General features: G+C 39.9%; 3 protein-coding genes across 4 annotated transcripts in view; 2 read left to right on the forward strand and 1 right to left on the reverse strand.

Annotated features, from left to right (window-relative positions):
- The window catches only part of LOC115752747 (ABC transporter C family member 13), a 26,269-nt gene extending 14,350 nt beyond the window's left edge, over positions 1 to 11,919 (forward strand). For both annotated transcript variants that reach the window (XM_030691081.2, XM_048273722.1), the window contains 25 exons: positions 21 to 139; positions 716 to 813; positions 918 to 984; positions 2,106 to 2,223; positions 2,330 to 2,446; positions 2,609 to 2,689; positions 2,781 to 3,032; positions 3,509 to 3,610; positions 3,696 to 3,763; positions 4,330 to 4,461; positions 4,545 to 4,692; positions 5,910 to 6,190; positions 6,331 to 6,490; positions 6,900 to 7,075; positions 7,147 to 7,258; positions 7,349 to 7,402; positions 8,473 to 8,595; positions 9,037 to 9,135; positions 9,321 to 9,413; positions 9,538 to 9,648; positions 9,723 to 9,884; positions 10,000 to 10,187; positions 10,331 to 10,520; positions 10,607 to 10,774; positions 10,991 to 11,919. In XM_030691081.2, the coding sequence (XP_030546941.1) occupies positions 21 to 139; positions 716 to 813; positions 918 to 984; positions 2,106 to 2,223; positions 2,330 to 2,446; positions 2,609 to 2,689; positions 2,781 to 3,032; positions 3,509 to 3,610; positions 3,696 to 3,763; positions 4,330 to 4,461; positions 4,545 to 4,692; positions 5,910 to 6,190; positions 6,331 to 6,490; positions 6,900 to 7,075; positions 7,147 to 7,258; positions 7,349 to 7,402; positions 8,473 to 8,595; positions 9,037 to 9,135; positions 9,321 to 9,413; positions 9,538 to 9,648; positions 9,723 to 9,884; positions 10,000 to 10,187; positions 10,331 to 10,520; positions 10,607 to 10,774; positions 10,991 to 11,071 (3,300 nt within the window). In that variant the 3' untranslated portion in view covers positions 11,072 to 11,919. The remainder of the gene's footprint in view (positions 1 to 20; positions 140 to 715; positions 814 to 917; positions 985 to 2,105; positions 2,224 to 2,329; positions 2,447 to 2,608; positions 2,690 to 2,780; positions 3,033 to 3,508; positions 3,611 to 3,695; positions 3,764 to 4,329; positions 4,462 to 4,544; positions 4,693 to 5,909; positions 6,191 to 6,330; positions 6,491 to 6,899; positions 7,076 to 7,146; positions 7,259 to 7,348; positions 7,403 to 8,472; positions 8,596 to 9,036; positions 9,136 to 9,320; positions 9,414 to 9,537; positions 9,649 to 9,722; positions 9,885 to 9,999; positions 10,188 to 10,330; positions 10,521 to 10,606; positions 10,775 to 10,990) is intronic.
- On the forward strand, positions 7,722 to 22,693 carry LOC115752759 (phosphatidyl-N-methylethanolamine N-methyltransferase). The gene is made up of 3 exons (XM_030691104.2): positions 7,722 to 7,731; positions 20,800 to 21,066; positions 22,153 to 22,693. The coding sequence occupies exons 2-3, from the start codon at positions 20,822 to 20,824 to the stop codon at positions 22,400 to 22,402; spliced, it is 495 nt and encodes a 164-aa protein (XP_030546964.1). The 5' UTR covers positions 7,722 to 7,731; positions 20,800 to 20,821; the 3' UTR covers positions 22,403 to 22,693.
- Positions 15,070 to 17,087, reverse strand: LOC115752706 (probable N-acetyltransferase HLS1). Its single transcript, XM_030691007.2, has 3 exons — positions 16,699 to 17,087; positions 16,404 to 16,555; positions 15,070 to 15,980 (listed from the first exon to the last, which is right to left on the reverse strand). The coding sequence occupies exons 1-3, from the start codon at positions 16,996 to 16,998 to the stop codon at positions 15,116 to 15,118; spliced, it is 1,317 nt and encodes a 438-aa protein (XP_030546867.1). The 5' UTR covers positions 16,999 to 17,087; the 3' UTR covers positions 15,070 to 15,115.
- Positions 22,694 to 22,809: the final 116 nt, after the last annotated feature.

Below are 22,809 nucleotides of genomic sequence, written 5' to 3' on the forward strand. Positions count from 1 at the left end.
CTTTTCATTTGTATATTCAGTGTCTGTCCGTTAGCCTGGCAGAGCAAGCACAATTTTCTAGTGGAGAAATTCAGACGTTCATGTCTATAGATGCTGATCGAACTGTCAACTTGTGTAACAGTTTCCATGATATGTGGAGGTAAGATCTCTTTCTTTAGTCATGAAGTACATTCCTTATTTCCATAGTTGCTTTGTTTCTTCTCCAGTTATTTTCAGGTGAGTCGTATCCAATTTTCTCTTATTTTCCTAGAAAGAAACCTATAAAGGAACATCTAGATTTCTAATTCTTGGAAATGTTTGCAGTTGATGGTAATTGGGTTTAAAAGTGTATAATAGGTTGACATTCATAAATATTTCTATTCATGGAGACATATCTTGAAAGTACTGGTGGATTGACTTTGATGACTTAATCCACAAAATGAACACGTTTGGGTACATGGATCTTGGTGAAGTGTAAAGTAAGTTCGCTTATTTTTTATCTACTTATAATTCTGACTATCGGTTGTTATTGTGAAAGATGTGTTCCACTTTTAATTAATTTGACAATGTCTTTAAGATGACTTATTTTATCTATTTAAGGTACTCAAGGAAATTTGGTAGTTAGCAGTTTATATGAAGCGGATAGTGCAAGGTGTAATGCATAAGATAGCATTGTATTGGATCTTCGGCCTTTGTCATTGTAATCTCCAAATAATGCTAATTCTCTCCATACCAGCTTGCCCTTGCAAATAGGAGTGGCTTTGTATTTATTATATATGCAAGTCAAATTTGCTTTTGCTGCTGGAGTCGCAATAACTGTGCTGCTAATACCAGGTACGACACAAGTCGATGACTGTGCTGTCAGAGGGTCATCTATTATATCTTATAACATAAAATGTAATATTTTCTTTTGTTAATTCCTGAATCTCCTGTTGCAGTGAATAAGTGGATTTCGACTTTGATTGCTGCTGCTACAAAGAACATGATGAAACAAAAGGATGAAAGGTAGGTGCATTTTATGATCATCACTGAAATTTTGGTCTGAAGGGCTGCAGTCTTGTTATGCAACAAATCTGTCTTGCTCATGTTGTTTACACAAAGTGAGTATCAAAAACTAGTACTCCTTAGATTCAACCAGGATTAGATGAAAAACACCACACTTTATCATGCAAGAAGTGGCTTGAATTTTGTAACGAGGTCTTAACATGATTGGTCATTCATTACCTAGATTGTGGGACACTTGGTTTGAGGTGTAGGTCTTGGAACAGGGTATATCTTGTCGACAAGCAGTACATAGGGGGCAGATTTTGTTGGGTCGCTTATTTGAACTGTAAGAGGCTTGGAAGCATTTGTTTTGTGGGTGATTCACAATTAATTATTCAAACAGTGGTCCTTTTCAAAAGGCTTTGTTTTGGGAAATAAATAAAAACACTAGCTACAGTTAATCAAATAAAGCAATGGAGCCACTTATTAAAGGTGCTTTCTATGATTCCATAAACCAAAATTAAGTGAAGAATGTAAATGTTTTGCCTATGATTAGCTAACATGGTAGCATTCCTGTTGATAAGTTTACATCGGACAAGAATGTTGGGTGTCCAAGCAGTCCACCAGTTTTATTGGTCAGGTATGTAGGAATACTGAAAGTTGGATCAATTCACTTGGATCATGATTATCCATGGGGTATAGCGATCCTGGTGACTTCCGTTGGTTACTTCAGCTGACAAATTTCTGTTTGAAAACAAGGAAGGAGTATGCCCTTGTTCACTATTCATTCTTCACCAATTATGTTGCATCAAAAGAGATACATTACCTGATAAGATTCTTAAAAATTTATAATACTCCACTAGATGGAGCTGAGATTCAATCATATTTGAAGATCAGACATTTGTGAGATAGTGCTGTTTGCAAAATTGTAGAAAACTAATGACATTTAAATTGATTTTTTGAAGTCTCAAACTTTGTTATTTCATTGAATAGCCAGGTATGTCGATCTATGTTCTGTGCCCATGTTCATATTGAGACAGTGGGAAATTGATGACTGTAGATAGTCAACCAACTGTGGATCCCATGAGTTTGGTCATAAGCTCACAAGTGTTCTAATAAGCTTGCCTTCTGAGATTTGACAGGATTAGGAGAACAGGTGAACTTTTGTCTCATATCCGCACTCTGAAAATGTATGGATGGGAGCTTATTTTCTCAAATTGGTTGTTGAAGACGAGATCCTTAGAAGTTAAGCATTTAAAGGTATGAGACTGCTTTAAATTGCTGGTTCCCTGATACTAATTCAATTAATTACATTTCTCTCTTAGTTTTTGACACGATCAAATGCTGGTGTGATGCTTTTTTCCAGACACGGAAGTACTTGGATGCATGGTGTGTGTTCTTTTGGGCGACCACACCAACACTTTTCTCTTTATTCACATTTGGTCTTTACACATTAATGGGACATCAACTTGATGCTGCAACGGTAAAGTAACTGACAAAGTAAAAACAGCAGTTTTAAAGATCTTGATATGCCTATATTTATAAGTATGTGCTACACCTGGCTCATATTCATCTATGCATTTGATAAACTGGTACACTCTTTACTTACTGTTCGAGAGGTTAAATCTTTGAACCTTTATTGCAGGTCTTCACTTGTCTTGCTCTGTTTAATACGTTGATCTCTCCACTTAACTCATTCCCTTGGGTCATTAATGGACTGATTGATGTGAGTCTTTCATGTTCTTAGCTTGGTGATAACTCCTTTACTGTAATTAAAGTTCTCTTACTGGTATACTTTCTCTCCAAAATTGTTTTAGGCCTTCATATCCACCAATCGGTTGAGTAGGTTCCTTAGCTGTCCTGAGCACCAGTATGAACAATGTGCAGTGGGTTCTTCCTCATTGGTTTCTGGGGGCACTAAGTCTCATTTTAGCTCTGACCGTGTGGCAGTTGTGATGTATGATGCATGTTATAATTGGTCAAGCAGCAATATGCAACAGCTGAGTCCGGTAATAGATCATGTCTCCTTAGCCATTCCAAAGGGTTCACTTGTTGCAGTAATTGGAGAGGTGAGATTTCTTAATGACATACCAGCCTTTCCTTGGATTCTCATGTTGATTAGTCGCGATTTTTTTTAATTTAAGTGACATGTTGCGGATATACTTTCATGAACCAATTAATGTTATGCATGTAATCTACTATAAGTAGAATTGTTAACTCGGTGATGAGATTGTTGGAAGATACATAGGGACTGAACAATCCTCATATTCGAAACTAAGCCCGCATTGCAAAAGAGATGAGCATGATTGAATGGCTGCTGCTGCTATGGTCTGCTCTCACTTATTGTTTAGTCTGAAGGAGATCTCTGGCTCTTGGTCTAGATTTTACACTGACAGACTGCATAAGGTTGTGTATGTAGAATCGTAACAAGTGGGTCATAAAAAGAATCAAAGTGATGTCAAACATTATTGACTGACTTTGCACGCACTCAGTATATTCTTTATACATCTAGTCTATCCTACATCTGAGATCTGACCGCTTTCAGGTCGGTTCGGGTAAATCATCCCTGTTAAATGCAATATTGGGAGAGATGCGACTCATTTGTGGATCAATTAGTTCAGTTGGTTCTGTGGCATATGTACCACAGGTTTATATTTTCTTCTTGGTATGAGTATCCTTTTCTAAACTCTGCAGTACATATTGTTCTGACATTGGCAATGGTGGAAGTGCAGGTTCCGTGGATCATGTCAGGAACATTGTGTGAGAATGTACTGTTTGGGAAAAAATATGATTCGAAGAGGTTGGGCTATATGGATGAGTAGAAATTAACTCTCTCCTCATTGATCATTTCAGTTTGTAATGGGAAAAATTCCACTTTTCATCTCTGTACTTTCATGCTCTTTCTAATAAGTGCCCGTACTTTTAATTTCCCTTTTTAAGTCCTACTTTCACAAATTCTCTAATCAAGTCCCTCCAACCCCCAATCCAGCCAAATTCGGTTGGCCTGGCCATTAGACGACATTGTTGTACGACGTGGATAAAATTTCGCCAATGTGGGCGTCCACATTGGCTAAATATATATATGTGGCACTCCGACACTGTCTATGTTCGATAAATTTTTCCATAGGCATCCGCATATTTTATTCAGATTATACTTTGGCATCGTTTGACAGTCACCTCTGCTGAATTTGATCAGATTTTGTGTCGAAGAGACTTAAATTAGAAAGATTGTGGAAGTAGGACTTGATAGATACATTAAAAGTATAGGGACTTGATTAGAAAAAGCATGAAAATTCGAAAAATTATTCTTCTGCTTTGCATGTCCTTTTTCCCACTTTTTTTCAGCAATTTCTATTTTCTGGGCAGATACTCTGATACTCTACAAGCATGTGCACTGGATGTTGATATCTCTCTGATGGCTGGAGGTGACATGGCTTATATTGGAGAAAAAGGAATTAACTTATCTGGTGGACAGAGAGCACGTCTTGCCTTGGCTAGGTCCTGCCTGCTACTGTCGTTATTCTTTGATGGGATAATCAATTTTGAAAATACTGTCTCATGATATTATATATTTATGGCAGGGCTATATATCGTGGCGCTGACATCTTGATGCTTGATGATGTCCTGAGTGCTGTTGATTCTCAAGTTGCTCAATGGATTTTAAATCACGCGATTTTGGGACCTCTTACAGAGCAAAATACTCGTGTTCTTTGTACACACAACCCTCAGGTTAATTTTATGGCGTACGTATTTGCATTAAGTTGAAACTTTGGTTCTGCTTTAATAGCTGGGGCAAAAGCAAATGTTACAAGAAAATGCATACGATTGAGATGATATGAATGTAAGCTTGCCCAAAAGTATATATAGTTCAGGATTAGATGGCTGCCTTCAGACGCTTAGCAAATGGTGCCTGCTGAATCAAAATTAGAGCCACGGGCAAGCTAGAATACAAACATTCCTTTTGAAAATTAGAGCAACAAGCAAGCTATAATACAAACATTCTTTTTTGCTTCTTTTGTTACAATAAATCTTTTATTGCTCACCACCTTATCTCCTTGCATTCGAACAGGAAACAATCTCGTCAATAGTACCATTACCAGATTGTTTTTCCTGCATTTTAAAATACGGCATATCAATGATATAATGACACGTGACAAAAGGGTTTATCTCCTTTAACTTGACCTAATTAATTGAGGATCTATTATTAATTGAGAACTAAGATGGGATCATGGCCTTCTATAGCATGCCACTGGCGGGAGTAGGGAAGGCCTGTTGGTTTAGGACATATTTCTTGTATGTATAAGGATTTTCTCAGTGGGACATGCCAAATCCAGTCAAGGAGGTTCAAGAGTATGCTTAAACAATGATAAATTTCTATTTTTGTAAAAACTAGGTGGGCTTTCTTCACTTCTCAAAAGTTTTTGAGTTTTCAATCTGTTCATGCTGAGGTCTTCCATTCTGCAGCAGTGAAGCAAAGCGATTCTTTTTATCTAGTTGGTGCTTTTGGGGGTCATAAGTCTATTCAGTCTTAGGGTGTCATAAGATAGTTAAGCCTGTATTCAATCAACATTGTGTACTGTTAGTTTTTTGTGTTGCCAATGCCAAGTACACTTGCTTTGCTGTGAAAACTAAAGGAGAGGAAGGTCCACGTGAACCGACTGTTATCGGATGCTAGGACACTGTCTAATTCTCAGTTGCTTACTGTCCTGAGTGCCTCATCCATTTAAGTTCCAATGTCAAACAGATTTTATGTTCCGCCACATATTTTCTGGGGGCTCTTCTGTTATAATTAATATGGGCAAATCTTTCTTTGTTTAGACTTCGAGCTGTTTTTACTCCATATTATTTGTTCCTCGTACTTCTTTTGTGAACTTAATAGTAGACAAATAGGAGGCCCATCATAGACACGTCTCCTCACTGCTCCTTCTACTTTCTTTGCTGGACAGGCAATATCTCTAGCTGACATGGTAGTTGTGATGGACAAAGGGCACATAAGGTGGGTTGGAAGTCCAGCTGATTTGACTATTTCACAATATTCAGCTTTCTTTTCCACAATGACTGCAAGTACATCGCATGAAAGCCATGATCATGAACATGAGATTTCTTCCATGAGAGCCAACGAGGACCTTCAACAGGACAATAGTTCTCAATTAAATGCTGGGGAGGTGCAAGAGATTATCGAAGAAGAGGAAAGAAAAGAAGGCAAAGTTGAATTTGCAGTATACAGGTATTTGTTGTTGCTTGACGTTTTACTTTAGAGAAATGATTTTTTTTTCTTTTTTTCCTTTTAACTTGAGTAAATTCTACAACATATTTGTCAAACCTATGTGATTTTTAATTACGCCCACATTGTTGCCATTGTGGCAGAAATTATGCTGCATTTTCAGGTTGGCTTGTTGCAGTAATCATATTCCTTGCGGCAATTTCAATGCAAGCCTCACGTAATGGAAATGATCTATGGCTCTCCTATTGGGTTGATACAACAAAAGGAGGCATTGAGTTAGCATCCTCTACATCCTTTTACCTGGTCAGAGTTATTCCGTTTGTGTTGTTGCAAATTTCAAACGTTTATTTCATACTTCATCACAGAAATTGGTTTGAAATGCTTTACTCAAAAGTGATCCAGCAAGAATAGATTAATTGAAGGATTCTTACTCTCCCTCTTTTGGGTAACATTGGTGTTACAACCATCATCATTGTCCTCTGCAAAGGGCCTACCATGTTCACAATTACAGTAAAACGTCCAGTTATCTCCAAAAAAGTTTATTCTCTTCATAGAAAGTGTTATTCCTGCAAATTACAGGGGCATCTCGACCTGGTCACAGGGATCACATGATGTTGAAGTGCATCACTACTATGTAATAACTCCTCCCCACAAGGCATAGCATGTTACTGAGAGAATTTCATTTTCCATGTCTTTTATGGGATTGAGGCAGGTTGTTCTCTGCATCTTTTGTATTGTAAATTCGATTCTCACGCTAGTACGAGCTTTCTCATTTGCATATGGTGGGTTGAGAGCTGCCGTAACGGTGCATGAAATTCTACTTCAAAGACTAATTGATGCACCTGTAAAGTTCTTCAACCAGACACCCAGTGGAAGAATACTTAATAGGTCAGGGTAACTTCCTCTGATTCTCCCGGTTTTGTTGTTTTCATTATTCTGAGATGATATTTGTGATGCAGATTTTCTTCGGACCTCTATACAATTGATGACTCTCTTCCATTTATCCTCAATATCCTTCTAGCAAATTTTGTTGGTCTTCTGGGGATTGTAGTCATTTTATCGTATGTCCAGGTAGTATTTGAGACCTTATGTTGTAATTTTTTCTTGCTTTTTCCCCCTTTCCCTTCTGAGATATATTCCGGTGTTAATGCATTTATGCAGATCTTCTTCTTGTTTATGTTATTGCCCTTCTGGTACATTTACAGCAAGCTACAGGTACACAGTACTAATAAATGTCGGTTCTTCTTCAGGCAGGGTTTAAATTGTTCGGTATGAATTAAATTGCTGATGATTCTCAGAAGTCGATTGATTAGTGCATGTGAAGAACACGAGAGCTTTCACTGTATATATCATGTTAAGACGTTCCATAAATAGGACATTGAATTGGTTTAGCATATGAAGAAATTCGCACCGTTGCATGTTCTTACTTCATTTTGATTAATGGTTAGGGTCATTTTCTAGCTGGCTAAAAATGAGAGATTTTGGAATATTCCAAATGATTTACCCTCAGTGGCAAAAGGATTTTGTCCAGAGAGAGAGAGAGAGTTGTTTACATCTCTATTTATACACATTGAAGAAAGATTGCAGAGGGGGCTATTTTTTGAAACAGCATAAAGCGAGACAATCAATTCTAACGCCCAAATCCATAACTACCTTATCTAACGCACTTAACGGTAATCTAGTAACAATAATATGCAGAACACCAAGTGTACCTATTACCATTAATACTCTTCAACCAAGATGATAGATGCATGTGCATTGTAGTCACATTTACGTAGTTTTCTTTGAGAGGCTCTTGCAAAGGTTTGTGTTTGGTGTCCATGAAAATTGTCATATAGTCAAAAAAAGGTCTTGTTATGACAGCCTGGGGGGATTAAAGAAACTTTTTCCATGTCATATCAAGAAGCACAAAATCAATTTCAAAATATAGGAATGGCAGATTCCGCTAGAACACACTAATAAAGGCAACATCACCAAATACATTGTATGATGCCTTGAAGCAACCATTAGCATTCCTATTCTGTTGACCTCTCATTTGTAAGTATGGGGGTGGGAGGTGTTCAAGCAGTTGATTTTTTGTTTAAAATGGTTTCCTGTGAATTACTGGAAGGTCTCCATTACCTACCCAAAAACTACATGAGAAATGTAAGACGCACAAGTGTTGATCTTTACAAATACTGCTTTACATAGTTTCCAGAGCAAGGGTTTTTATGAAAACAAATAAAAAAGAGCAATTACTCTGACATATGACTTCGGAGCTCTCTTGTAACTTAGAAGTTCAACAGCTCTTTTACAGATCGACTTCCAGGGAGTTAAGAAGGCTAGACAGCGTCACTCGTTCTCCTATCTATGCATCTTTCACTGAGACTCTCGATGGATCATCAACTATACGTGCATTCAAGTCTCAGGTAGACATTGGATGTTCTCATCAGACCCTTTTTATAGCAGAATATTTCTATCTTCAGAAGGCAGGCATGATTTATTATGGTATTGCTGCTTAAAGGATATTACTAATTGCAGACTGTGATTTGACTGTTCTTCAGTGGTAAAAATTTGATGACTTGATGGTAAATTAAGGTAACTAAGAAACTAGTTGAGCAGTTTGAGCACTGTAGAAGAGACAGTTATCTTTAATTGAGTAGCTCAGTATCAACTTATGTATACAAATAACCAAGTCTTACTATGGTAAGGAAAATCATTGAATCTTTCTGAAATCAGGTGCCTACAATGTAACTAGGACTTCATCGTCCATGAGAAAATGTCCTTAAACTACTGATTTGTGTGGTTATTTTGCTTGTGCTATTTACAGTCTTTGTATTAATATTGGCATCATTCTGGCTGTTGGACAGAATTTCTTTTTCACCAGATTCACCGAGCAAATAGTGCTATATCAGCGGACTTCTCTCTCTGAGTTAACAGCGAGCTTATGGCTTTCCCTGCGTCTACAGGTATATCCGGAGTCAATACACATATTATGTCAATGGGACTTCTTTTCTTCATGTTTCGACTTCAAGAAATGTCAAATTTGTCAAAGTATGATACATCAGTAATTTTCAACTCTCTATCGAACTTTAACAATAAATAAGGGATGCTTGCATCTGTCTACGTGTATAGACTAATATTTCTCTCTCAGTTGTGGGCAGCATTTATAATCTCATTCGTTGCAGTCATGTCTGTTGTTGGATCTCGTGGCTTCTTGCCCATCAACTTTGGTACTCCTGGTCTGGTACATGTTTTGTTCCTTTCATCCAATTGATTTCTGCCTCTTGTGAACTTTGCGACTATGTTTCTCTTTTCTCCTCCAACTTGAGACTGGTGATACAATTGAAGCTCAAGTGACGTTTTCACAGGTGGGGTTGGCCCTCTCATATGCAGCCCCAATGGTGTCTCTGCTTGGTAGTTTTTTGACAAGCTTCACAGAAACAGAAAAAGAGATGGTCTCGGTTGAGAGAACTCTTCAAGTATGAATCTGAGTGGATGACAATTTTTGTTTACTTCTTTCCATGCCATGCTTACTTTCTACAAATTCTTGTAGTATATGGACGTCCCTCAAGAACAACTTGGTGGACACCCACCACCAAATTTAGATTGGCCTTCTCAAGGATTGATCGAATTTCAGCATGTTACCATGAGATACATGCCTTCCTTGCCAGCTGCATTGAATGATGTCACATTTTCCATTCCTGGGGGGATGCAGGTTGGTCTCATACTTTGTATGTTGTTATGCCTAAAGATTACTATAATCTGGTCAATTTATACAATAGATGAGTGTCTCTTGTAATACATGCCTAATCTGATGTACCATCATTCAGGTTGGCATTGTTGGAAGAACCGGTGCTGGAAAATCCAGCATCTTGAATGCCCTCTTCCGCCTCAATGGCCTCTGTGGTGGCCGTATTTTGGTGGATCACATTGATATAGACCACATTTATGCTAGAGATCTTCGGTCCTGCTTCGCCATTGTTCCTCAGAGTCCATTCTTATTCGAAGGATCTTTGAGGTGTTGATATGTTAGCAATCCTGCTTTCTATTCTATTTGCTGCAATCAACAGCGCTATTCGTGCTTCCTTAAAACTCAGTTACTCACATTGAGGCCCTGCAATTTGATATCTAATGCTGCCTTCTTTTTTGTGATATTTATAGGGATAATATGGATCCATACCGGTTCATTGATGACCTAAAAATATGGAATGCGCTGGAGAAGTGCCATATGAAAGAGGAAGTGGAAGCAGCGGGTGGGCTCAATCTTCACGTGAAGGAATCTGGCGTAACATTTTCTGTCGGGCAAAGGCAACTTCTTTGTCTTGCACGCGCGCTTCTGAAGTCTTCAAAGGTTCTTAGCACTCGATACTTTCTCTGTGTCTCCTTTTCTGTTTCTCTTTCTGCCAGTGCAAGTATGCTGAATCTAAAACTTTTCAGGTGCTCTGTTTGGATGAGTGTACAGCAAGCGTAGATGCCCGAACAGCTTCAATACTACAGAACACGATATCTAGTGAATGCCGAAGCGTGACTGTGATCACCATTGCCCACCGTATTTCGACAGTGCTAGATATGGACAACATCCTTGTTCTCGACAATGGGACACTGGTATGGTTCTCGTTTCTCCCCATATCCTGATAGGAGACATTCTTTAGATGTACTTATTCTTGTAAATGATTTCGGAAGAAACTCAATTACTATTCTTCAACAGTTTGTTCCGCATTAGAGTATTTCAAAGTATTTATCTCAGAACGGCATTATTAGTTGTCTAAGTCCTCTGATTTTCGATTTGGCCTAATCTGTGTACCTCATTGTTCATTTTAGGTTGAACAAGGAAACCCTCATGTACTTCTGGAAGACTTGTTCTCGAGATTCTCAAGTTTTGCGAAAGCTTCTACAATGTGAAATCTGATTCTACTTTATAACCTCAGCAGCTTGACACCATCATGCACCCAGGGCACAACTTCCAGTTTCCATCTTGAAAGATCAACCTCGAGTGCATTATTGTTCTTGTTCCATAACTTTGAGCAAGACTTTGAAGACTTCCCGGTGCTCCGATTAGCTCAATAAGTTTAACGAAGATGCTATGTTGGGCAAGTCCGGGGTTCCCTTATTTCGTCTACAAAACCTGGTAATGGATATTCTTTTTCCATTTTAGCAGCTCTGTCGGTATGGACCCGCTTAGCAAAGGTCTACTTGTCAATCTGGAAAGGGAGGAGTCAGTCGTTGTACTATCGATTACAGGAAAACCTTCCCCGAGCAAAAGCCCTCGCTGTCGTTTCAAGACACAACTACCTGTAATTGACAATCATTATGTTGATAGATTAGCTAATCTCTTTACATATGATCAATATTCCGAAACAAGTTTCTAACTTTTTGAAGTTACTAGAACCAATTTAAAGTAATTGAGCTAGATTAGTTCTTTTTTGGGTCCCTGATTATGTGCTGGGATCAGCAATGGTGCGACACGTGTTGTAGTCAGCAACGATGGATCCTTCGTGAGCTTTCTGCCATCAAACCTGCTGATTCAATCCAAGGCATGCTATGGACCAGAGAATGGTACAGAATCAAAGCGAAGGATTGTCTTGGTGCTGCGGCTACTTTGTTAGTAAAGCATCTGATATATTGAACAAAATCGCATATATTTCGAAGGTGAAGAGTCGATGCATGCATAGAGGCATAGAGTTGTTGAGTTTATCTAGTGTTGTGTTTGTTGGACCCCCAAAGAGACTATGGCAATCGAATTTGCAGATCTTGGAATGGTTGGGACGTATCAAGACTGGAGATTTATCCCATGGATTGGAATAAAACTTTGAACCGATGGCTAGGGTGATTTTGACAAAAGCCAGAGGCCTTCCTCATCCTTTTGGCTTGGTTTTCAATTATATTTGATGGCCATGATATTGGTGGCTCTGGTTTTTTACAGTAAACTAAGGAGGTTGTCCTCAGAGTGCTTTGGTCTTTGCGTTTAAGAGCATCAAGAGGAGTATCAAAATCTACCTCCAGCATTAGGGGGTGCAGAGTCTCATGATCCCACATTCACAGGATTGGCTTATACAAGAGATGCGACACGCATTAGTTTAAGAACTAATGTGACAAAAGGGACTTGTTGGCACCTAAATAAGATACAACCATGTGAAAGTACGCGAGCTCTCCGCACCACTTCGCGGACTGATTTTGCATTTCACTTGAATCACATATCTATCCCTATCTATGCATAAGCTGCTGTAATAGCCATTATTGTGCTGTGTTCACTCTGTTCCTAAGAAGAGATAACGAATTTGTCCATTTCTCAGGGTTTCAAAGGCGTGCGGAAATAAGTAAGGACTCCCGAATGAAAATGGAAAAGATATGTCACTCAAGTTCCTTCGAAAATAGTAAGATCTTTGGCGCAAGAAGAATGGGTCGACTCATATCATCGTGACTTGGTTTTGATATATATATTTTAGGAATACCGCTTTTCATGCCAGTATTGAATAGAACATGCGGAGCCAAATGTTCTTCGTGTATCTAGAGAGGATGTTAGGCATTTTCAGGGACAGAAGTTGTCCTTTTCCTAGCACAAAGAGGAAAAACAGATCCAGTCAAAGAAGATATGTTCATCAGCATAAGACAAAACAGAACATGTTCAGTCAAATAACACAGGAGGTTCCTACCTTATCCAAAAGCAAGTAAACTGGCCAATGGTTTTACCGGAGGGTGCATGTGCAACTCCCCCTGAAAAACGGTGGTGTCTTTGGCCTGATTTAACTTTGATTGAAGCAAAAAATCTTTCATGCCTGCCTCATAATGCTCTTGTGGTCCTAAGCATCATCCATGGGGGAGAGAGAGAGAGAGAGACAAAGCTTAGGAATTTCTGACACCTGTTACTTGCAAAGTACATAAAGTTGCCACCTGGCTCTGTTCTTGAGAGAGAGACTCTCGTTTGTTGATACCCCATTTCCACGAACCCTGTTTTCTTAGTTTAATTGGCTCTGTTTTGGCTCTTTGGCCGAAAGGGCGCGACCCTTTTCCTTCCCTTTGTAAATTTAATATGCGTGGGATGGGAATTCGGACCAAGCTTTAGTATTCTTTCTCGGCTCGACTGCTGATGTTTTCCTAAAGGACCTCATCTTTCTGGGGGATTCATAGGGCTATTGGCAGCATCCAACTTAGAGGTGACATGTGAATTGGCCAGCTTTATTCAGTGGAGTCACTGTTAGAGCATTGTATTGGATGGCTACAATCCCAAGTTGCTCACACGTGCTCTTTCGCCCCCCCCTAGTCTTTTGGTGAACTTAAATTCCCTCTTACTTTTCGAAAAAATATCTTCCTGAAAATAATCATTTGAATTGTTGAGAATAATTAATCAATGAAAAATATCTTTATAATATTTTAGTGGATAATGAAAAAGTCTTTTTATTCACTTATCTTTTTTAGTAAGCGACCATTTTGAAAATATTCGCTGGCTTATTGGGCTTCAAGCTAACCTGATAAGAACGCGACTTTCTGTGATGCCAATGCACTCGACTTTCTACAAATAGGATGGCTACAAAGCAAGCTAGGGAAGGGCTTCTTGCATGATCTGGCGCATTCCCTTTGATTTGAATGAGGCATCCTCACTTTGCCATTGGACGTTCCCTCCCCTCATTGGACATTCTTTTGGGCATTTTCAAACCCCAAAGTGACTGATGAAGTCTCTAGACAGACCTCAAAAAGTAAGGTTTGATTGGTTTTGGAACTGCATTATCTCTGGACATCACTTTAGTAAGATGAGAATAGCATGGAGGGGATTCCTTAAAATAATCAAACATGCTAGTACGGACACACTTTTGAAACAAACAATTTATTTCTAGAAACATCCTTCTATTATCTAAAAAAAAAAACTATTTTCCGCCGTTTGCTTGGCTTTACGTAAAAGCAAAATAGAAAGGACCGGCATCGACGCCCGCATTCAATAAAAGTTTTTTCTTCGCGGGTCATTTTGCAAACGTTGTGCCCACTTTTCAATATAAAACGTTATTAGTTTTTGTAAGGCGCACCGTCGTGTCAAATGAATTACGCGCAAAATTCGGTAGCACATACGGTAAGCGATTGGGGGGCGCGGAAAACACAAAAATCGATTTGCATTTCCTAATTCAAGATGCACATGTGAGGGTTTTGAAAGAACGCTCAACTGAAAAAAGAAAGAAGAAAGAAGAAAAGAACGCTCGACTGTAGCTTTTCGTGCTTGATGAGAATGTGCCAACGTGAACGTGTCACTTGTCTTGCCTAAAACGAATGATGTCCCCTTGATGATTGTTCCGAGGAAAATGATGTTATCCACTGACGCAGCCCGAAAAATTTTGAAGTGATATAACTTGAGAACATCCTCCCGATGAGAGTAATGGGGGGCGTTCATCAAGTTTGGTTTGGACAAATTTACCCCAGTGATCTCAAAATTTATCACATCAACATCACTTTAGTTTTAAACTTTTCAATCTTACTAATTTAATCTTAAATTTTTAACACGAAATTCGATGTAATTTTTTCCTATCAAATTTCATGCATAATTCTTGGCGTGCCAATCCAGTTATAGCCAACTGTCCTACGTGATGCATCACCGCTTCTGTGATTTCGGGCAAAAATCGATCAAAAGGACAACAATGAAACTTTATATTAAGATTTAGGATTGAATTAATAAAATTGAAACAATTTAGAACTAACTCGAAATCTGTATGATGGGATTAGGACGGATTGGACCAATTTTTACTACTGTGTTTGTATAAGTTATTTCTTCCTCGCCACCTTAAAGCTCATAGAAAAGATCAGCCACACTAAATTGCCGACATTTCTCAGGACTTGCGATGATTCAAAGGAAATTTTACGTAACATCAGATAGAAATCTGACAGCCGCGGATTACAATGATACAGGACGCTTTCTTGTCAAAAGACAATTCAGGAAAAAGACAAAAACAGAGAGTTAGAAAGTCAAACATCTCGAGGGTCAACGAAGAGTACTGGGGATTGACCCTTAGACATGTGAACCCAATCCAAATCCCCACATTTTTGGACGAGTCCCTCCCGAAGGAGCTTGATGCACCATACGTCTTCCGACCACGAAAATCTCTTCCAATGAGGGATCGCCACCTTCACCGGGTCTCCCGGCCCGACCTCGGCAACCACCGCGCCGCACCCGGCATCATCCCTCGCCATGTTGTGCGCGAAATCGCAGAGCGACTTCATCAGGCTCGGCCCGTGCTTTCCCGTCATGTACAAACCGTACAGAAAGTAGAACCCGAATCGGTTGAACACGTTGGGGAACGAAGGTAGCCTCAGCCACGGCATGCACGAATCCAGCATCCGGCTCCCGGCGCAGCACGCGCGCACGAACCCAGAAGCGCCCTTCACCTGGAGGTTGTACACCCCCTTGGTGTTCCACACGCTCGCCACGGCGAAGCTCAACGGCGGCAGCGCCCCCGACTCTGGGTCCCACGCGCGGGCAGACTCCTCGGGGATCGCCACGAACGTGCCCAAGCTGAGGGCGTGCGCGACAATCTCGCCCATGTCCTCCGGGAAGAAGTCTGAGCCGGCGAGGACACGCCGATACATCAACTCGGCGAGCCTCGGGGTGATCCGGATGATTGAGGTGCCTGGTACCGGGGGCTCACGGTGGGCGTGGACGGGTCGCACCAGCAGGTTCGGGGTGCGGTACTTGATGAAGCCACATTTGGCGGTGAAGAGCTTGAGGGAGGGCGAGTTGGTGGCGTCCGTGGCCATGTAGGCGTAATCCGCGCCGTGCCGCTTGCACCATCTCTCTATCTCTTGGACTAGTCTTGTGGCAATGCCATGCCTCCTTCAAAAGAGCAAAACACCAAAGCCATAATATCGTCAATGTATAGTCCTCTTTTACAGGTGAATCTAATCTTTGGGTGGGAATAAGGAACACTCTCTCTTATTCGAATGTTGACTCGACTGGCATTGCAATCGCTGTGGAAAAGGTGAAGTGTGTGGCATCTGGACCCTAGGAATATTTCTCTATAAAGAGATATCAAAAGAACTCGAATAAGTAGCTAGGCAACTGAACCACAGAAGCCAAGAGCGCATGGAGAGACCCTCCGCGTCCACATTGCGCATCGCGATCGACCTCGACTCGTGATTCCAGCATCAAAGAAGCAAACATACGCTTGTTTAGCACTGCAGCGAAACGACACACGTGCATGCCCCAAAACCGACTATCATCATCGTGATCGAAGACGAAGGAGGAGGAGGAGAAAACCTGTGAGAAGGAGAGACCCTGAGCCCCAGAACATTTGCAACCTTCACATAATCTGATGATGATGGATTGGCGACGTTCCGTGTAATTTTCGCTCTTTTGATGCACCCTCTGATCACCCCAACTATTTCTCCGCCCTCTCCCCACTCCGCAACCTGCACAGTTCCACGAAAATGAACTTCATATAAAAAATTCAAAACCCTGTCTCATGCGATATCGTCTCTATAGCTACTCATGAAATGAATACAAATAGATTTGAAACGTGGCGTGCGAGAGAGGGAGAACGAGAACGAGATACCAGCATGACATGCAATGGGAAGCTGCGGACGCGACAGAGCGGGTCGCCCAAGAGGTCCGTCACCAGAAATGCCTTCTTCTCCTCCTCCTCCTCCTTCTTCTTCATCTTGTTCTTGTTATCTGGTCCGGACCTCTGTCCGGTGACTTCACACCGCATCTCCATTCTCTCCACGCCCGCCTTGTCTCTCCCTTCCTCGTACTCTCTCACCACCACTGCCACCGCCACCGCCGGCGGTGGCTTCTCGGCGATCGGACCCGACCATGCCTTTGGAAAATCCTCGGCCGCTATCTTCTGGGACATCTCTACCTTGCCCTAGCTAGCCAATGGTAACGACATAGATGATGATGGTGGTGGTGATGTGCAAAAAGCTCTAGCGAATTTATGAGGCTCTTTTCTAGTGCACGGGCAAAGTGCATGTCCTCTAATTCCTCACTTCTCAGGATCAACCCCACTTCCCTTCCTTCTATTTATACCCGTTACAGAGGGGAAATGATGACGTGTCAATACCTTCTAGAGCGCGAGTATCCTCTCTCGAGCCACGTGTCGCGAGGGGAGTGGGACCACGTATGGGAGAAAAAGACTATTGAATGGGATTTTGAGTGCTTACATCATGAGTTAATTGTTGGCCACCAAATTGAATGATGCACGATGCATTTTGTTCGGCGCATGCGTTCATCAATAAATAGATGATATAGTTTATTCACTATTCGTACTAAACATATCTATCTATTTAAAAAATATTTTTAAAAAAAATTGATTGCTTATATCATTTACAAAAATGGATGAACGAAAAAAAAAATCACGTTCCACGAAATTTTTTAGATATAAGTTATTATTGGTAATTAATATATTTTTTACTAATTAATTATTTCAAGAGCTATTAGTGACCATTTTTAGAAAAATATTTTTAAATTATTCGTTTTTTACGATACAAACGGAGCCTAATTGAGTTGAACAATTCGTATGAAAAGCTTGTTATATAATTGTAAAGATAATGCCGAAGTATATTGATAGCGTCATTCTGAATGAATGAGAAACGAGGGTATTTATAATGAACATTTATTGGATGTCAAGGGGCGATTCCCTCAATGACTAATTGACAAGATAGTGGGTTATAGAAATGCTAAAGTGATATTGATAATTGATCTACTAAAGTGAAAAATGCAATTGAAAAATACATAAAAGATGTGCATGCAAAACATAATTGACATATATTACAAGAATATATGCGTAAACATAAACAATATACTTACAGAACTTATAGATTTGCTAAAGTGTGAAATAGAACTGATAATTACATAGATCATATGTGCTTCACAAATTAAAGATTTGCCAAAGTGACCATAAAAAATAAATTGCTAAGCAAAGCTCGTGCAAGTGCATTTCATGTGGCTCGACAACGCGCGCACGAGCTTTATAGTGCAAGGAACATGCGAAAATAACAGATCCTCGCTAGCTTCGTAATTTTCTTAGCCAAGGTGATTGCGAGTATGCTCACTTCATTTATGCGATATCCAAATTGTACTTACCTGGATTTTGGTGCTATTGATGAGCTCGCATCGGACAAAATCGATGTCATCTTGTGAACATACCTGGAGAATGCCGATGCCAAAACCTCTCGGCCAGTAGATGACGGCGCACCATTCTTAATATTGGGTCATAGCATTGTCTCGACATTTTTCACGCCAATCATATCCGGCGCCCGATGATCTACTATATCGACTGAAGTTTGCCCAAAGGATGCATCCTCAACATATAAGAAAGATCTAGATGTCGGCAAAAAGAAAAGTACGTGTCAGACAAACTCATTTTATAATGGACACCACAGGCTAACTCTGCAATTTCATCTACTAGTATCTACTCATCAACCTATGATTGACTTGATATACCAAAACCCTCTCTCTCTCTCTCTCTCTCTCTCTCTCTCTCTCTCATCTGTACTTTTGGTCAACAAATAACCCTGTAAAAATTTTAGTAAGTGTTTGACCTAGCCAGCCACCAAGTAGATGGGGTCAAGTGGCAAGGAAGTAGTGAAGTGTAAAGAGAGGAAGGATCCGGTGGATGTTTGCTTTCGAGATTTGCGAACCCAAGTAGGGACTGGTAAAATACAATTTCTATGTACTTTCACGCCTTATTACTCTACGCAACAAATTATCGAAACGTGTGCAATTTTAAATAGTTCTTCGATTTAATTGGGGATTTTTCTGAGCTCGAGCATTGTGCACGTAGCCGCCTAACGCATGTGGCATGCGTGTACTTTCTTGGGTCGATGATTGACCAAAACATATGGTCGCAATTATTGCCTCATAAGATCAATAAACAATTTCCGCAGCTGTAATCATCAAGAGGGATATGACAAAATTGGGTAGAATTGATGGTTTTCACACCCTCAATATATATACACACACATACACTTGGCTTTATTTCATGCTACTGGCAGTTCTAACTTTAATTTATCATGAAGTATCGGGAATTTGTTAGAATGCAATGTTGAAATCTAGAATGATAATCCATCTTTTAACTTGTCGGGAGAATTTAAGTGTGATGAAAATGTCGAGAATCGAGTTTTTTTTTCCCTTGATAAGGACATATCAACATGCCCTAAGTTCACTTATAATGGGTGGACGACCATTTGCATGTTAATAAGGACTCTCTTGTCGATAGGCTATATGGGTTATGGAATATCGTTCGCATACAAACATAACAAAAATTTAATACGGTACGACGTTCGTATTTATGATCCGCGAATTGAAATAGCCAAAGCTTTTTCTTTACATTCTGATTTGGTTCGTCTCGGTTCACAACGTTCCACATCGCAATACATATGTTGACAATCAATAGAAACTTCTTCCGTTCTACATTCTTTTTGTTTTTTTTAACAGACTATTTCTGCATGGGTAAGCGTATAAATATGAAGTGTACAAGAATCGATGGCCGCATGCAGCAAAGAGATTCTAGGGTTTTAGTCGACAATCCGGTGACGATTCTGGATTTTGGGCAAGAGGAAAAGTGAACTCGGTGAGACAATTGCGTACTTAATGGTATGTGGATAGACATGAACTGTACGATCAATAGTTTTTATTTTACCAACACATGGGATCCATGAACAAGTGAGCATTATCCCATTTCTTCTTCTTCTTCTTCTTCTTTATTATTTTGGGTAGACTTGAAATTTCTGGAATCATCATGCATTACAGTGTACACAGACTGAATAAGTAATAACGTTTTGTTGAGTTTCACAATGATATGTCACTCCCCTAATTTGCCAATACTTTTTGTTTAGCATGACTAATCAATTTTCGGGCCTCTACAAATTGTCCGAAGTTTCATACAGGTATGACGTAAATATCATTTTCTGGGTAACTATTTTTACTTTGGCGTAATGAATTAAAGAATTGATCCTTTCAGCTCGAACTTCGACCAACATGCAAAATGCCGAGTTATTAGATGTATATCTAGTAAGGCCTGTCGCAAATGCTATATATATCTTGAGTTGTAGACATTGCGATGCACGAATCACACTCATAAAAAAATTTTGGGTGATTTTGAGATATTGAAACTCCATTTATTTTGTGAAAAATAAAAAATTTTAGAAAATATCATTTTAAAAATGATGGCTTGTATCTCTTAAAATAAATAATATATGAAATGTATCTTCATTATCAATAATAATTTATGTTTAAATATTTTTGTGAGCGGCCAATATATTTTTCGTTTGGTTCATTTTTGTAAGTGATATAAGTCATCACTTTTAGGATAACATTTTCTAAATCATTCGACAAGTCAGATTTCGGGACCAAGGAATCACAATTGGGTGTTGACCACCTACAAAGGGCTCCAAGTCATCACCTGTCTTTCACTAAAGAAATAGAAAGGGCCACAGAGATGCGTGTAGAAATGATATCGTGGGGAAAGTAATGATTTTGTTCGATCCACAAAGGTTGTCCCATGACTGATGACTCGAGGTGATCTGAGACTGTATGGGCCATGACCAATGTATGGCCCATGCAGTCCTAGGATTTTGGGACCAATGTAAGGCCCCGTTTCAATGTTCACCTCCATAGCAGAGCAGACAGCCAGACCCGGAACACAGAAAACCAGCAGAGAGAGAGAGAGGAGAGAGATGGGGATAGTGGCGGGGATAGGTGTGATGGTGCCATTCCCGTTCTACTACTGGTTATGGAGGAGGCCACAGGCATGGGTGGATCTGTGTGGGAGAGGGCGTGATCCAAGCAAAGTGATGGCTCTGGTCTCTCACTGCTTGAAGCTGATTCAGATCCTCTCTCTCTTTTCTATCTCTTCCGTGTCTTGGCCTCCCCCGCTCTACTTCTGGCCCCTCTTCCTCTTCGGCCAGTTCCTCAACTTCAGGTATCCCCAAACACCCCCCCACACCAAAAAAAAAAAAAAAACGAAAAAAACAAAACAAAAAAGATTTGCCCATTTGTTTGATGTAGTTACTTGACTTATGTTTGATGGTTATGGACGTTGCAGGGTTATGGGGGTATATGTTTGTTTGTCTATTGTTCTGTATTCTGGGGACACTGATAGGGAATTTGCTAGATTTGGGCATAAAGCTTTTGGATTTTGTGGGTTGCTATAGAGGAGTTATGTTACTCTGTTGGCAATTGTTTTTGTATGTGGTTCATTTGGGTTGTCTTCATCAAATGAGTAAGGTTGAATATGGAAGGATACGTAACTGATTGCATGGAGAATTAGGCTGAAGAGACCTGTCAAGCTGTTATGCTGTCGAACACCTCTTTTTTCGTTTGTTCATTCTGTTTCTTTTCTATTTCTGACAACTTCATATTTGGTGATGAAAGGACTAGCAGACACAGTTTGTTGACTGAAAAGAAGTTTTGAACGGTAGTAAGTTCAAAGATGTTCTCCTTTCTCCATCCATGGAGCGCAGAGATGCTGTCCTCGCTCTATTTAAGGGTTAGCTTGTAAATGTATCTTGGGATTGTCCATATGGAGATTTGTCAACTTTTTGTGAAATCAGGAGCATGTGCATTCTTAGAGGTAGTGTAATAATCTGAAAGATGATTGTTTTTCTTCGGTCTGCTCAATCACCGTGACTCTATGGAAGGATTCTTATAGAATGCCGAGAGCCTTCTAAGTTTGCAAAGCCTATTTCTTTAAAAAGGAAATACCAGTGTATGAATGTTCTTAGTTTCTGTTTGCTTACGAGCTAAAACATACAACATTGGAGGAAAAGTAGAAATGCAGAATTATAATCAAATTGGAATCAGAATTAGAGTAACAGTCTGAGGAGAGAGGAGTAAGCATATATTCTAGGTTTAGTGTGAGAATGTAGCTGCGATTTATTTTTGCTCGGTTGTTACCTTCTTCTGCCAAAACACACTTTTTCTAAAGCATGCCATTGACTGTCTTTCCATAGAGCTGCATGTTCTACAAGAACGTAGTTTTTTGGTTCTAAAAGTAAATGTTCTGCAGGGTTTATCAGTTGCTTGGTGAATCCGGGACCTACTATGGCGTGCGGTTTGGGAAGAACATTCCATGGGTGACTGAATTTCCTTTCGGATACATAAAAGATCCTCAGTACGTTGGAAGCATCATGAGCCTCGTTGGATGTTTAGCTTGGGTACCATTTCAATACATTGCCTTGTGGGTGCTAGGCTATGCGTTTATGATACATCTAGAGTCGATGGAAGATCCAGCTACTCGCGCGAAGTCAATCTCATAACCGTCCATGATTCTGATTCTAACCGGCAACTTTGGAGTCATCCTGCATAACTGCTATGGATGCTTCGGGATACCCCTTAGTCCTATTTCCTTCCATATAGTTTAGTGATAGTTTCATTCAGAATCATTCTTTTTCCTCCTGCTGGAGTTGGACATCATGTTATTTGTCCTTCTTTGGAAATCTGAATAATTCTTTAACCATTCTGACAACAGGATATTTAGCTTCATGGTTAGAATGCTTCGGCTTTTTAACTTCTAAAATACAAATATAAACACCACAAGGCCTTGAGCATTCATTGGTTGGCTAATGCTGCTCACAACACGGTATGTAGCCAAAGATCGTTACATGAGCATCACACTTGCGGCCTGGAGTTTGTATATTGTCTTGCACTTTTCCTGCAGTTTAAT

This window comes from Rhodamnia argentea, chromosome 2 (genome assembly GCF_020921035.1).
Source record: "Rhodamnia argentea isolate NSW1041297 chromosome 2, ASM2092103v1, whole genome shotgun sequence".
Taxonomy (NCBI): Eukaryota; Viridiplantae; Streptophyta; class Magnoliopsida; order Myrtales; family Myrtaceae; genus Rhodamnia; species Rhodamnia argentea.

What these genes read in the sequence shown, in the direction of transcription:
- LOC115752706 (XM_030691007.2), bottom strand. Translation starts at nt 16,998, where the DNA reads ATGTCCCAGAAGATAGCGGCCGAGGATTTTCCAAAGGCATGGTCGGGT. An exon ending in TCCCATTGCATGTCATGCTG is followed by an intron (nt 16,556 to 16,698) that starts GTATCTCGTTCT and finishes GGAACTGTGCAG; the next exon opens with GTTGCGGAGTGGGGAGAGGG. An exon ending in AGGGTCTCTCCTTCTCACAG is followed by an intron (nt 15,981 to 16,403) that starts GTTTTCTCCTCC and finishes GCTCTTTTGAAG; the next exon opens with GAGGCATGGCATTGCCACAA.
- LOC115752759 (XM_030691104.2), top strand. Translation starts at nt 20,822, where the DNA reads ATGGGGATAGTGGCGGGGATAGGTGTGATGGTGCCATTCCCGTTCTAC. An exon ending in GGCCAGTTCCTCAACTTCAG is followed by an intron (nt 21,067 to 22,152) that starts GTATCCCCAAAC and finishes AATGTTCTGCAG; the next exon opens with GGTTTATCAGTTGCTTGGTG.